Source organism: Schistocerca cancellata, chromosome 3 (genome assembly GCF_023864275.1).
Source record: "Schistocerca cancellata isolate TAMUIC-IGC-003103 chromosome 3, iqSchCanc2.1, whole genome shotgun sequence".
NCBI classification, from domain to species: domain Eukaryota; kingdom Metazoa; phylum Arthropoda; class Insecta; order Orthoptera; family Acrididae; genus Schistocerca; species Schistocerca cancellata.
Window position 1 is genome coordinate 211,235,653 of NC_064628.1, and position 16,943 is coordinate 211,252,595.

At 39.7% G+C, this 16,943-nt stretch overlaps 1 protein-coding gene across 1 annotated transcript in view; it reads left to right on the forward strand.

Annotated features, from left to right (window-relative positions):
- Positions 1-16,943, forward strand: part of LOC126174834 (E3 ubiquitin-protein ligase TRAIP) — a 224,806-nt gene that overhangs the window by 123,096 nt on the left and 84,767 nt on the right. The window contains exon 6 of the mRNA XM_049921214.1: positions 204-546. Coding sequence (XP_049777171.1) covers positions 204-546 — 343 coding nt within the window. The remainder of the gene's footprint in view (positions 1-203; positions 547-16,943) is intronic.

The following is a 16,943-nucleotide window of genomic DNA, read 5'->3' on the forward strand; positions in this document are numbered from 1 at the left end:
ATGTTAAAGATACAATCCATTGAAAGGAGCAGAATTTAGTGTATCATTGGTAAGCGACGTCAGAGTTGCCCTAAATTCATGTGAGTTTCCTAGCTTGTTAATTATGTCTTATTACACCTCTGTCGTGAACTATATTTTACAAACTGCAACAAAGATCTTACAATAATGCTAGGAACCTTAAAAATTAATATTTCATTTTTAAGGGAATTACAAGGTTCAACAGAGAAGAGGCGAAATCTTCAAACACAATTGAAAGAATCTGAAAAAGATTTGAATTCAGCTCTAAATGAGTTAAACCGTTTGAAGAAAGAACTGAGTTATCAGGTGGAAAAGAACGCATTATTAACAGACGATATCAAACACCAGGAAGAAGAGAACAGAAGTCTACAGAAAAAGATAAAAAATCTTGAGGCAGCCATAGTATCACCTACAGCATCTCATCCTAGTCAGAGTGCTCTTAGGCGATTTGTAACTGAAAGTCCAGCACCTAACACACTGAAGTTGTCTCACAACATTATTGAGAAGAGGAAGTCTACACTTGCTGAGGTATAGTTGCATTATTACTCTTTTCTGTTTCTAAGATAAGATTTGTCTATTTATGTGAGTGTGTATTTTTAGCTGTTGACCACACTACTGGACTAATAGGAATTGATAAGGGATTCTTGATAAACAGAAAATCTTTAGTGTATAGTATATAGGTACCGTTATTGTTTTAAAATAATTTTTAAGTCTGACCAAATTTTGTGTAGTATTTATCATATTCAAGTATGCTTTTACATCTGTCTGCTTGGCTCAAAAGCTGAGTGCACACTTATGGTGTACTATTATCTTTCTGTATTCTGTCTCTGTGTGTTAAAGGGGATAAATAACTGTGTAACCAAATTCTGAAGTAAGCTTCGCGCGTGGTTGGGGTGGGCCACACAACTGTCACATTATCCTGTTATTTTCCTGTAAACTACGTATAATTTGATTAAACTGCAGGCAGGATTGTGGTTGGTGAAATACAAAGATGTTCTTAACACAAGCTGCATACCATTTAGTAACGAAAATGTATACAACCCTTGCTTAATACCATGAGAGCAACGACTGGATCACTAGCTCTATCAAAATTACACACAGTCTGGAACTTTAAGATGCTGTTCAAAGTTAAAGTTCAAAAATAGGTTGTGGATAACTTTTCAAAGTCTGCAAAGCTATGCAGAAATTTTCCAGATCTGTGAAAGTGATGCTGCAGTTCAGAATTAAAACTCCAAAAAGCTATGCAGAAATTCACAAGTCTTTAACTGCTCTACTGCTCAGGATTTAAAGACCAGAAGCACAACTGCCAGAAACAAGCCCTGTTTCCTGCTTGTAGGGCAGCAGCCTACACCTGTATTCTGCGTTTCATTGATCCCTTTTAGTGCTGTGGGGACCATAATCTGATTCCATGATGGGCTGGCATTAGTCTGTTCACACATTTCAAAATAACAAAGAAAAACAATGAGCAACACACAATACAAAGTATTTGGTAAAGGTTACCATGCAATTATTTGCCGAGGTTCACATAGTTGTAAACAAAATGGGGGTGGGGGTGGGGGGGGAGGAGAGAAGTTAAAGCCCAACCTCTACCAGTATTTGATGCGACAACAGTTCAAAACACTCACCACCTAAAACTACCATGTTAAATGTGTGTACATAATACCAACAATTGAACTATAGCTAGCAGACATACTTGCATCTTCTTTATTGTAAGATGATAGGTCCGATGGCAGAGTTTTACATATTATGTGATGCCTATCTTGTACAGATCATTGAACAGCTCACAGTTGGCATTGCACCAGAGCATTTAGTACACTGATGCGTCGTTGTGCTTGTGCCCTTTTTATTTTGCAAACATATTATTACACACATTATCTTTGGAAATTGGGCTTCACCAGATGATGTGCAATACCAGTAACTGAAAACTGATTACATTTTTGAATTTTTGTGCAGAAAATAAAGCTGTTTCAAATGACCTCTGAGAATAGTTCATCTGGATACCATTAGCTATAAATAGCGTCTGTTGGGTAATTTCATGTTTCCACATTTTGAGGCAGAATTCACATCGATAATGCAAATTTCTCATGTTCTTATTTATTAGTGCGGGTTTTACTTATGTGGTGGCTGTGAAATAATGTGCAGCCTCTGTGTTTGTGTCATGGAATCACCCTCACACCATGTACTGGCCAGCAAATGCCACTCTCCCTGGGAAAACCACTTGCAGTAACTGTTCAGGTTATTTACTGCCCTTATGATAGCTGGCTTTCCTCATGGCACCCATATTCCACTGATAACAGGGGCTGGTGTGTCAACTGCTGGTCAGGCAGAAAGCTCCACACGCTACCTCCTCACCCGTTATGCTTACCTGTGTCAGGACTCACACCATGTTACCTGTCAAACAGTGCATGTCTAAGTGTGCTTGTCTCTCACATCTCATACTGCTGGTAATCATCTACAGGTAGTCTCTCGTGGTACAGTTAGCACATTCCTTCAACGGTGTATCGAGTTGACCCTATGGAAGTATGGAGCACTGAGACCATCACACTCGAACCCATCAGCACTTGCTGCCTGCAGCACATTGTTGCAGTTGTATCCTATTATTCTTGATGGCTGGCATGGTATGGCACATCTGTCGGGATGTGGGTTACAGCCCAATGGATTGCTGGGGGTAGCTGATACACTAGAGCCCATCCATTTGGGTCTGGTGATTCAGTGGTGTTCTCATCACTCAAATATGCTGCTTTACTCCCATTGACAGAGATAACATTGTTTCCCCTTTTTTTCAAAATGTTAGTATCCTGTCACCCCTTTCTATGCCCGTGCAGGGGCCTTACACAGTGGTTCCAAAACCTTTCATAAAGAGAGAGAGTGCAGAGAGACATATTTTGTTCTGGCTTTGTCTGTGAAAGTTGGCTCAGTTGTTGTGATGTGAGGATAACATCAGTCACTTCCATTCCATCTTCTTCCTCAGATTTGTTAGGATTTCTGGTATAGTGCACTTTGGCATGGTACACAGGAAAAAGAACTCACCTAGCAAACATGGAGGCTCATCACACATCAGTTGTTCTGCAGACCCCCTGACAGTTCTCACTCAAATTTCTGCCTAGTCTGAGCAGCAGTAGTGGAAATACACCTGCCCATTGAAAGTTAGGAATTGAGAGATGGTTGTGACAAGACAAAGTGTCTGCACCAACATTATTGATGCTGCTGCTGTTCCCAAATGTCAGGAGGAAACTGAACAGTGAAATTAAAGTACTTAAACTGAATTGGTGGATAATTGTGGGATTATGGAAACATGAACCACAGTGGCTGGTAATCAGAATAAACAATGATGATGATGTGACATTCAATGATAAGGATGAAGTATTTCATGGCTGTGGAGCCAGTGAGAAGTTTTGTATAACACAGTAATCAAGAACAATGTTTTTCTGTCAGCTTTTTGGAGAAAAGAATAAGGGTTGCTAGACTCCACTGGTATGCTACTAAAGAACTGCATCCAGAGACCACAGCATGGGCTAAAGCATCTGAAAAGATCACCAAGGGGCTTTTGGTGATGGGATGTGTGAGCAGAACAACATGTGTGAGGCTCTCGTGATCTGCTTATAATGCATCGTGTTGCTCATTATTCCTTGCATGAGTTATGGAACCATAGATGGTCAGCTAGGACCATACAGGGTGATGCTTGGATTTCTTCAGTTCAAAGTTTGCGTTGGTGATACAACTTTTTTGTACCTAAGTATTGTCACAATTTACACTGTTGTTGGGGTTAAATACAGTTTTGGGGCGGCATTTTGTGCCCTTGTTAGGAATGGGTGTGAGCAGCAGATACATTAAATTCAACAAAGATCACTTGTGTATAACAACAATTGAAATTTCTGGATGGAATAATACGTAAAAGAAAGGAAACATAATCATTCTCCAATAGCTGGTGTGTGGTGCATAGAAACCCACTGCAGAAAACTATTCATAACAACTTTCGAGCTGTTGCTCTTTCTCTAGTAGAACAGGGTGTATAAGGCCTGGGACAACTAGGAAAACCATGGAAATTTTTTCATTCAGGAGAAAACTGGGAAAAACCCAGAAATTTTTTAGAATTCTGGGAATTTTTCATTATCTTACTTCTGAGTTAACTTTTTGTGATTTTGACTCATAAGAACTGATACTCTAACAAAGAATTTTACTGTAGCCTGCTACTGTAGAATAATACTGTGGCAATAAAACATAAATGAGAGAGAAACACCAATGTAAAACTTGTAACGAAACACAGTGTGCACATAAGTGTTCACCGACAGCAAAATGCCAAAGGCTTCAGGACGAAGTCTATGCAGTACTTCACAACTGCTTTCGATGAGCATGATGTTACAAATGTTTAATTTCTAACAGGTCACGGGAAAATATTCCAAATGATGGTTTCAGAAGCATTAATTTCAAAGTAAATTTCCTTTTGCGCAAGATGAATTATGTTACGTGCGAAAGCATGTGATGAATTGCTTAAATCACAGAGTGATTGACTCTCATTCAAAACTTAAAACTTTGAGGACGAGCCATTTAGAAGAATTTCAGGCCCAGAAGACAAGAAATTTATAGCATCATTTTAAATTTTACTGGCATGTTTGTGTTTGATATATCTTCTTCTTCTTCTACTTCCTCTTCTCCCCCCCCCCCTCCCCCCCCTCCCCCTCTGTATTATATGTGGAAACTTAGCTTTTCTTATAGCTGTGCTTCATATATATTAATTTAAACAATAAACTTTTCCTGTTTGTTCATCTGCTGTACTTAACAGTGATGTAGCTACTGGCTGACTACATCAGGTTTCCTATGTTCTGAATATCTGCTTTCCTTTACTGGTGAGATAACGTGATGTGAGCTGTGATTAGCTGAGAAAAGCGCATCACAATCTGGACCTCAGTGCTTTGGAAACTAATGTGATGTGTTTGGTAGAATTCATTTTTATGTTTCCCTAATATGAAAATAGACTGCATACATGGTGCTGCGCATCAAAGATCTTTCCAAAACGCGTTTCTTACTGGGTTCCATTTCCTAAAGTGCCGGGAAGTGGTGTCTAAAACCTTTACTGCTCAAGGAATTGATAAATTTTACTGTTCTGAGGGATATTTTCACCCAGGAAAATGTGTATTTTCACCTGGGAAACAGTGTATTTTTATCCAGGAGAAATCTGGGAATTCTTTTTCCTTGTGCACGTATACACTCTGTAGAAGTTCATGTATGCACACACAACCACACAGACACCCAAACTCATGCGCCTGTGGCCATTGCGATAATAACTGTTGATTGTCGATAGCAGATGCCTGGATAGATGGAGGTGAGGAGGGGGCAGGGACTGACACCTGAGTCTAGGAGGGGGCAGTGGGGTATTGTGAGGCAGATCTTTCCACAGATGACTTGGCAGCTGCACAAGATGAAAGGAGTTCAGAGGATGCGGGATATAAGAGATAGGGAGAGGGGTGGAATGGAGAGGAAGATGGAGTCGCAGAGGGAAACGGGAAGAGAGAAAGGGAGAGGAAGGTTGAAAAGAGGGGGGAGGGAAGGAGTACCTCATTTCATTCCACCCTCCTTCTCCCCTCTCCCTACTTTTCCACCTGTCTCCCTTTCTCCCTTCCCTCCCTGTCTCCCTCCTCATCTCCACCACCTTCCTCTTCTTTCCTCCCCTACCTTTGTGTCCCTTCCCTCCCTGTGTCCCTACATCTTATATAGTCTACCATCCGAATTCCTTTTATCTTCTTTGTAATTGCTGAGTCAACTATAGGAAGACCTGCCTCACTTTATTCCACTATGTCCTTCTGTAGCACGGCAGGATTCAGTGGGCTGTCAAAGTGATAGAAGACTCTTTGAAGGTGGTGGTCCACATTCTTCCGGCGAAGATGATGCCACCAAAATATCATTAACATAGATGAAACAGAAGTCAAAGCCCCAGGGCACTTCAACAATTGATCTTTGGAAGGTTTTTGTGGTGTTTGTGGCCCTTAGTGTGTGTAGAGGAATTCTCACTTTTTGTGCCGATTCTCAATGACAGCTGGGCTCTAATTATAGTCCTTGACAGGATCCAGAGTGGGAAAAATGTACAGCCACAAGATGCTACAAAAAAATCACCAATGTGGCACACTGTCTTGATCATAGATTGTCCATGCATTTAGTGCTCTGTTTGTTATCACAATTCAGATGTCAGCCATCTAGCTTATTTGTACTGGATGCAACAGTGACTTGCAGTACTTTCCGACAGTCCTGCTTTGCTAGCCTGAACCATTGTTCAAATGCATCCTTGCTGTTTCGAAAATTTTTGGTAGCAATACCATAGATGAGGGACAATAGGATGACAAGCTGTAGCCCACACATGGTACATTGTTCTGTGGGGTTAGTGCTCTGGTGCACCAAATGGACAAATAATTGACAATTATTTCATTAACAGGTTTGCCAGCTGTAGTGGCCCTGTGACAAAATGATCTATTAGATCAGATCCGTAGTGTGACTTAGATGGTTGGTTGTACTTACTGAAGCTATTCACTCGCGTGGGTGAGGATTATGCACATGCGAGATCCATGTGAAGGAGTATATCACTTTTTATTGTGGGCTGTGGGTGGGGTTAACCAGCCTGTACACACTCAAAAAGCAGCAAGGTAGCATGCGAGATTGTCAAGCTATATCAGATCATCCATAGTGGTCCTATGTAGCAGGGCACACACAGTGGAGCCATAACAAATGTAGGAATCCATGTGGTACTCCTGGACCCAATGAAAGGTGGAGATAGGGAGAGCTGCTGAAAGCTCTCTTGTGAGTGCATCTCCGGGGGATTCATAAGAAATCACTCACTTCAAAAGCAGCACGACTGCCTAGAAATGAAATGCTGTAATTACATTTCTTGTGTATTGTGTTATGCCAGCAGGGTGCAAAGGAAGGCACAACATGACATGATCCACAGGGCTATTGTCAGTCCAAAACGTCAGAGCTTTGAAGGCTAAATGGGGCACTTTTATGCCTGAATGACACAGACTGTACATTACAAAATAGATTCACATATAGTGAATATGAATTGATGTCAGCTGTGTATGACACATGAAAATTTGTGGTTTTGATGTGAAGATACAGACACTGTATGAACACAGACATTGTAACCGTCATTGATGTATCCGTGCCTCATGGGGATAAATGACGATGAAACGTTTCTCTCCCCCTGTACAGAAATTATGAAATGTGTAAGTGTAAGGGTTGTAGACTCAATGACATGTGGAAGTTTGAATCAGTCTTGGAGACATAATCAGAGAGCCAAAGTGGTTAAGGCGACCACTCGTGATAAGTGGAAAATTCGAGTTCCAGTCCCAGTCCCAGTCCAGCACAAATTTTCAGGTGCACAAACAGCTGACATCAAATCGTATTTGTGAAATGCGAATCCATTTCATAATATTTACCACAGCTGTAATCATCAGCAACAGTCTGAATGACATTGTAGTATGAAGATACAGGCGTAAAGACAGACATTGTAACCATCATTGACAAACTGTATAGTTGGCTGTCTTTACCTATGTAGGCAGCTACTGGCTGACTCATATGGTCTGTCATTATGGTGGGTGGTTTCGTATTTACCGGCCCCGAGCTGCTGCTGCTGCTGTCTTAAATGTAACTGAGTTTGTTGCTGCAAATATATTTGACATCAGTGACCTGTACTGTAGGTTTGTTGCAGTGTTGCCAGTAATTCTTAGAAAGATCTTGCTGGTTCCATGCGTGGGGGAGTGTGGAGCTTTGAGGCTGCCACGTGTATTGGATAAAATTAAAAAAAAAAAAATCGTGTTCTGCATATTTAATGAATAAAACATGTATTTGGTAAAATCTTGATAACTCTAATAATCTTGATAATCTTGATAACTCTAATAATATAACTAGTATGCCAGTCCAGTTCTTCATGTTATTAAAATTCAGTTGTAAATATATTCTAAAGTATTATGTAGTGGTTTTTCGTTGAAAAGAATACAAGGATGATTACATCCTGTGATAACACAATGATAGGTAGCAACATAACTAGAATAATGGAAAATCCAGGATGTAATAATGACAGTATTATGAAAAGGTAGATTGCTACTCACCATATAGCGAATATGATGAGTCGCAGATGGGTGCAACAAAAAGATGGTCAAACAAGTAAGCTTTCAGCTTAAAAGGCCAAAACTATATGTGTAGTTTTGTTATCAAATAAAGAAAAATCCAGAATGTAATAACAATAATATTACGAAAGGAATAGATGGTGATTGGCTGTATAGAGGAGACTTTGAGTCGCAGGCAGGCACAACGAAAAGGCTGCTTATACATTTGAGCTTTCGGAAAAAAATCTTTAGACCAGAAGCTCATATGTACAGCATTGTTTTTGTTGTGCCTCTCTGTGAGTCAGTGTCTCCTCTATATGGTGAGTAGCAATTTATCAGAGTCTTCCCTTCTCATCTCATCCAGTCAGTTTCCCCTGATTCAGGGCTCTGGGCGACTTTTCCAAACTTCCTTTCCTAAATCTCATGCATCCTTTTCCTCTACCCCTCTTCCACCCTTCAACCCTTTTACCAGGAGGAGGAGGAGCCATTGGCTCCAAAAGCTGGCAAACTCTAATACTTCTCTTGTGTGTGTTCTCCTGCTGCTGCTTGATGAGTATCGAGTTTATTTATCCAATTACTTATATTTTCAGAAATTGATTATTTTCATTGATAAATTTATCCTTTACATCGCAATGAGTTTTGTTATGTTTCCAACATATGTTTGGAATTCCCACACCTCTCTTTATGATGTCAGTTATGTGAGAAGCTGTAATGGTGAGTGCAGTGGCACTGATAACTAGATTTGGATGTAAGGCATTCCAAATAATGAATATAAACAAATTTGACTGTATATGCTAGGTCATCTTTTTTAAGGGTATTTTTCTGGACTGTAGACATGTATTGATGTGAAGTATGGACAATTAATCGTTTCAACAAGAATGCAAACTTTTGGAATGTGGTGTTATTGGAGATTAAAGGGATTCACTGAATAACAAATCAGGAGCTATTGATTCAGATTGGAGAGAAAATACATTACGGAACTACTTGACTAAAATAAGGGATGATTAATAGGACAGATCCTGAGACATCAAAGTGTCATTAATGTGGTAATGGAGGGAAATGTGTGCATGTGGTGGGAGTGGTGGGGGTTGTTAAGGATACCAAGACTTGACTACAGTAAGCTGTTTGAAATTTATTTAGTTTGCTTTAGTCATGCATAGATGAAGTCAGTTGCATAGGATAGATCAGTGTGGAGAGCTGCATCGAACCAGTATATGAACTAAGTACAATACCAACAATAACATAATTTAACTTGGGGCAAAACTGTAATCATCAAAATCATGATGGATTTTACATACACCAGTTAACCCAGATTCTTTAAAAAATTGAATTCTCATGTAAAAATCAGCTTCAAATGTCTGATTACTTTACAAATGACTTAATGTGTTAAATATTTGCCTTTAACCATGTAAATGGGAAGAAAGGTTTGAAATTATACTTAGTTTGTTGGAAATCACTAAGTGCTGGCATTATGAAACATTGGGTGAATATAACAGGATAATTTGTGTGCCATTTTAGCAAAAGCTAGTTTTTCATTCATCTAAAGGTTTGGTGTCATATCTCCTGAACTATATGGTCTGGCGGTTTCCGGTGATTAAAGGTGGCAGTGTGGTACTGGTGTGCAAGACTCACACTCCCCCTTGGCTATCGAACTTAATTGGAGTTGCTTCGCCGATCTTCTTTTCAGGATAGCCGGCTGCATTGCCCTGTACAACTTCTTCTCCGAAGATAAAATGCTGCTTTGGAGGAATTTTTTATACTTATTTCAAAAGTACATACACTCAAGAATACTTTGAACTCAATCTCACTGTATCCTCATCACACATAACAGTTTTCATACAACTAAAACATTTTTTGTAAGCTTGACACCTTCTGGTCCGTCAGAAACTATCACATTCATTTTTCCATAAATACAGTCTACAAATCTCTCCAAATTTAACAAGACAACTGTCTGGACCTTACAAAAGTAAGAGAATGAATGAATAAGTAATAGTCTCTTCTCTTTTTTCAACAACATTCAAATGTTCACACAATAATGTTTGACGTCGCACGGAGTATGGCGCGTTTATTCCTTGAGGTGAACGTGCAACTTCTTAGGTGGGCTCGGCGACTATCTGCCTGCGCCAATCATCCGTCCAATACATGTCCGTCCTGCACACCCATAATTGTGGTGCAGTAGACAAAATTCTACTTTACCACACTCATCTCTAAAATGACATGTGTTCGAGAAGGTTGAAATACGAGGGTCTCAAGAATTCACCCGAAATTCTCGAGGCACTACATATCTCTCCCCTTTGCTCGAACACACAATATTTTATACATGTTTGTTATATACATCAATATTGTATTCATATAATATAACTTTGCATTTCCATCAATTTATATAACATTTCTTATTATATTCATCGACCTTTTGATCAGTGTAAACTTTGTAAGGACAAGAATCTCTCTGTTCCCTTTCCAATTGTAAATTCCAAGTGTACATTACCCAAGTGTACATTACCCAAGTGTATGCTGTTGTTTGCTCTTACTTCGCGTACTACTTTTTCTAAGCATGGATTTATTCAATAACTTTTACAATATGGAGGAACTCTGGTAAGTAAAGGTGTTCTTTTCAACACATGTAACTTCACACAAACATAACAATGCGAGTGGAAACAAGAATTCGAACTTACCAGAATAATCTCTACAAAAAGTGTGACTTTTGTCATGATACTGCCCTTTTCATTTAGCCACCGTACCTATACTTTACATACGGGTTGATACTATGAAAGCAGTTCCTCCTTCCGTTTTGGTAGGTATGCCCCTTTAAACAAATTCCTAATGTACTATGGTACAGGTCAATCCCCTAATTGGCGCTCCTGCCCACGCAGTATTGGTCAGCCTTTCTTGGGTTTGCCAACCTGCCCTTTTCCATCCAATCAATGCTGGGTGCATCCTCCTCCTCCTTCCTGAGTAGGCTTCATAGTCCACTGCCCTAGCATACATCTTTATGTACCCTAGAATTCGAGTACCTCTTAGAGAAATTAACGTCCTACTTCACTCCTTACACTTGCTTCTCAATACTTTCTTTGACCCTTTAGAGTCCTCCATTACTCTTACAGTCCTATGTTCCCCATAAACACCACACTTGGATGTGTACGTACACACACACACACACACACACACACACACACACACAGTCTCTCTCTCTCTCTCTCTCTCTCTCTCTCTCTCTCTCTCTCTCTCTCTCTCTCTTTCTCCTCTCCTACTTATACTCTGCTTGTCCCATTATCCTACAATTTGTCACAAGTCATTAGACTGACACCAATTCTGTCCACTTAAGTATACAATGTAGCATAATGAACCACAATATGTTCCTCCTTCTCTCATGTACACATACTAGTGTAATACCATCATCATAACCATAAATACTCTTAGCTCTTACATATATAAATATGTCCGTGTACATACCTATACGAGATGCGGAACTGTCACATCACATCACCAAGTGCGCATACCTATCACTATGTGCACACTTTTCTCCCTCCATCACACGACGGTTCCCCCATTATCTTAAACTGTACTCTTCGTGTTTGTGTCTTTGTGTTTCATTGTGTGTATGCGTATGGGTAGTCGTGTAACCTGATTCTTTGGCCAGCTTATGGAAAATAAGTTTAAGGTTATAGAAAACCACGGAAATTGAGAAGGAATTCAGCGATAGAAGTGTATGCATATGGGCAGAGGGAAAGATAGACTGGTACTCAAAAGAGAATTAAAAAAGGGAAAAGTAGAAATGGTTGCTAAGGTCGAAGAAATGAAAGAAGATAGCCCCAAAGACAGGAAACCCTTCCCACCCCCCTTCCTCTAGGATCACCACTACACCGGTACTTGAGTGAGAAGCCATAGGAGGTATAATGTTAAATGTCTCCTGCAGAAGACATCTCACCAAAAGGTATAAAATATTCTATAAAAGGTAGAAAACTGCGTAATCATATCATCGTATGTAGAATCTATGTATCATATCATCATAAGTAGAAATTATGTATCATATCATCATAAATATATAATTATATAATTCATGAAGGATGGATCTCAGTCTGTTACCCCCGGAAACCATCCTTGTAACCATTGATGTCATGAAATCCTCCCCACTCCACCAAGAGTGTCTTTCCGCCGTACACCTAACCTTCGTAACCTCTTAGTTAATCCCTATGAAATCCCCAAACCACCTTCCCTACCCTCTGGCTCCTACCCTTGTAACCGCCCCCCGTGTAAAACCTGTCCCATGCACCCTCCCACCACCACCTACTCCAGTCCTGTAACCCGGAAGGTGTACACGATCAAAGGCAGAGCCACGTGTGAAAGCACCCACGTGATTTACCAACTGACCTGCCTACACTGTGAAGCCTTCTATGTGGGAATGACCAGCAACAAACTGTCCATTCGCATGAATGGACACAGGCAGACAGTGTTTGTTGGTAATGAGGATCACCCTGTGGCTTAACATGCCTTGGTGCACGGCCAGCACATCTTGGCAGTGTTACACCGTCCGGGTTATCTGGATACTTCCCACTAACACCAACCTGTCAGAACTCCAGAGATGGGAACTTTCCCTTCAGTGTATCCTCTCTTCTCGTTATCCGCCAGGCCTCAACCTCTGCTAATTTCAAGTTGCCGCCACTCATACTTCACCTGTCTTTCAACAACATCTTTGCCTCTGTACTTCCGCCTCGACTGACATCTCTGCCCAAACTCTTTGCCTTTACAAATGTCTGCTTGTGTCTGTGTATGTGCGGATGGATATGTGTGTGTGTGTGCGCGAGTGTGTACCTGTCCTTTTTTTCCCCCTAAGGTAAGTCTTTCCGCTCCCGGGATTGGAATGACTCCTTACCCTCTCCCTTAAAACCCACATCCTTTCGTCTTTCCCTCTCCTTCCCTCTTTCCTGATGAAGCAACCGTTTGTTGCGAAAGCTTGAATTTTGTGTGTATGTTTGTATTTGTTTGTGTGTCTATCGACCTGCCAGCGCTTTTGTTTGGTAAGTCTCATCATCTTTGTTTTTAGATATATTTTTCCCACGTGGAATGTTTCCCTCTATTATATAAATGTATAATTATTCATATTACATCGTATTCTCCAGTAGTTTAGGCCCGAACCAGATCTGACTATACATTGATTGGCTAAGCAAAAATATGACCTAACTATACGGGGATTCGAGATCCTTGATGACTATAGCGAAGCATGCTGTCAACTAATTTTTACATTGAGACTAGAGTGGAGCATGCTGCCAATTCACTTTTACCTCGAGACTAGAGCGGATCATGCATTTGACTTACCTATTACAAGACATTACCAAATCCTTCAGTCTTGACTCGATACAATAACAAATCCATCAAAGTGATTATATAACTGGGGATCCTAGCACCCTTAAAACAAGTAAGAATGTGTATAATGACAAGATCACTTAATGCTACCTCCACAAGAAGCAGTATGACCTTGATATCAGTGATTTGCTGCAACTCTTGCTTGTCCACTACGTCAAGACGAGTATGCTGAAGTACTAAACTATATGACAGTATGAGAGGATGAGAACAGAATACAGGATAGTTTAAGACTTGAAGAGAATTCGGTGTGGGCAAACGAATACGAAAGTAACACTGAACCCAACTCGGGATCCGACGGTCGTCACTCTGCCTGTTAACACGGAATGTTAACGTCCTTGGCGAATGAGGTGACTCTGCCCGGATCCCATGGATCTGCTCTTAACCTCACTTCAGCAATTGCAGACCAGCACTTCTCATTACATTTTTTGTGAAAGTCTCCCCTCAAGAAAACAATTACGACTTTACTAGTCAACACTACATTCTGTGAAGATACACCTTTCTCTGCCTTATTCTGGATAAGTTTAAATTCCTTCCACAAATTGTCTATGCCTTTTTTAGTATCTTCTAGTTCTGACGTTAAATGTGGTGGCAAGTTGTCTGAGTCTACCCTCTCGGCAACATTCCGGTAGATTAATTCCTCTACCTGTTCCTCCAGACTGCTTGTATTTATGGTGTCTGATGTTGCTAACCTTTCACTAAAATTTCTCTGTAGCGCATCTACACGAGTGTTGGCCCCTGCAATTTGCGACTGGACAATAGGAATCAGTTTGTCTTGTCTTTCAATGGTATCTTTTAAGGTATGTAATCTCTGTTTCACCGCGTTGAATGTAACATTACACACACTTCGAAATGAGCCTAACTTCTTATTAAATTCAGACTCTATATTGGTACACTTGTCCTCAATATCAAATTCTAATCTCTGAATCAACTTCTGAAATTGATCATCTTGCTTTTTGTTAAAGTCCGTAAACATTTGATTCGTTTGTACAGTTAAAGAATTACTTAATTCGTTCTTTAAATGTACTCATAAATTTTCCACTTTATCATGTAACACCTCAAATTTAGAATTTAAAGCTTCACCCTGTGCTTCTAGTTTTTCAAAAGCTTCACTCTGTGCTTCTAGTTTTTCATTTAAAGAAACATCTTGATTACTTATTTCGTTCCTCAAAGAGGAAATTTGAGCAGCCAAAGTTACACTCAGTGCTTCTAACTTTTCACTTAAAGTAATGCTTATTTCATTTCTCAAAGAGTCAATTTGAGCAGTGGCGGCTACACTTTGCCCATCTATTTTTTCACTTAACGAAGCATTCTGAGCATCTAATTTGGTATTTAACTGAAGACTTAGTCCTTTAATTAAATTAGCTACTTCAGACCAGTCTGGCGTGACCTTAGTCACTGTCATCGCCATGGCTAGTTCTGCAGTTTCTGTAGGTTGTTGTTCCTACTCCATAGTCCTAATTTTTTTTGATGTTGTGATCATTAAAAAATCACCTCTGTGAATAATGACCACCTTAGTTTACATTCAAATAGTTATTATCTTGAGCTCATCTGGCATAGGTTTGTAGGCTACGTTGGTGAGGTGTAGAAACGGCACCGGTGAACCGCATGTTAGTCACAGTGTCAGCATTGGTGGCGGCGGGCACGAAGTCAGCAACTCTAACAGCAACCAACAATGATGGCGGGTTACTGCGACTGCGTCAGCGTCGGCGTCGGCTGGTTACTGCGTGTGTGAGGATTGCTTCCTCCCCACAACCAAATCTTCTTAATCGAATCCAGACCAATTTTTTCATCTCATTATTATATATTGCTATGGCAACTCTCAACTTTTTCTCATCTCAATCTTCTTAAAAAAAATCTTCCTCTTCGTGTCCTGTTCACTTTGGTCGTCATGTTCTGACAGCTTTAATGTGATGATTTTCTTTAGCAGTTAATCGATCAATTACACAACAATTATTGTACACTTCAAATGGACAAAGCAAGTATACACACTGAGATTCTCTTGATCCTTTGACACATGAGTATTGATGTTTAGTAAGTTCCAGTACGTCTTCTTAACGTCGGAGACTATCACATACATTTTCAATAAATACAGTTTCGAAAGTTTAATATGACAACTGTCTGGACCTTACGAAAGTAAGAGAATGCATGAGTAAGTAATTGTCTCTTCTCTTCTGTCAACATCATTTAAATGTTCATGGAATAATGTTTGACGTTCCGCGGAGTACGGCATGTTTATTCCTTGAGCTGGACGTGAAACTTCTTAGGCGGGCTCGGGGACTACCTGCCCACGCTGATCATCCGTCGGATACACGTCTGTCTTGCACACACATAATTGTGGTGCAGTAGACACAGTTCTACTTTACCATACTCATCTCTAAAATAAAGCTTGTTTGAGTTGGTGGAAATATGAGGGTCTCTAGAATTTACCCCAAAATTCTCGAGGCACTACAATGGTAATATAATTTTGCTGATATATTCAGAGGTACATGTGGGTACTGTCTGGAAACATTGTTGTCAACAGACAGTTCACAAGTAACAAATTAAAACATTTTGTCAGATGTGGCAGTCTGACCGCATGAACAGCGAAAATTTAGTAAGCAATAAACCTTTTTTCTTTCATCATTTTGTGGGGCATGTCCATGAGGAGAAGTTTCATAAAAGTTTGAAATTATATAAATGTTTGTTTGGAAGTTAAGTGATATTCTCATATACTAGCTGAATGAATTCAGTGTATTTTCATGCCATCAGTCACACTGCATAAAGACACACTGTAAGTATCTCACTGCAATATGTGTCCCATTGTACGCAACTTTTAACATTGTTACAATTTTCAGTGAGTATATTGCAAAATCATTTTAAATTTTTAAATTCAGTCAATAATTAGGTGAAATATTGAAAACTGAATTTTGTTGCTCCTACACTTAATCTGGCACCGGATTTCAGAATTACATTATTGTAACATAGATAAGCTAAAGTCATATATTATGTAAGTACAACCAGTGACTTAATTTGCATCTCCAGTTATGCTTATTTTGAAATTAGAATGAAATCTGTTTTGTTGGTGTATTATTCAGACTCTTACAATGAGATGTAGATTAAAACTTGTAGCATAAGAAATAGATTCACTTATCAGCTGTCAGTTTGTATTCCAACATGACATTCATAAATTTCATTTTCTGCTGGTCGTTCGTGGAGACAGTTGTACAGACCAGTTATTTGTGTTCATGTTAAGGCACCAGGCAGAAGAGTAAATCTCCTTGTTTGGGGAGATGGAAGCACAAAACAGTTCATTGTGTATGTATTTATTCTGCTTGATATCATCAGAGAAAAACTAAATGAATTCCAATGGGGGACACTACAACAAAGATGCTGTGTGTAAAAGAAAGCCCACATGGATAAAGAAATGTATTACATTACATAATGACTGCAAGAGAGAAATTTGAGTTGTTTGGGAGTATACAGATTGTA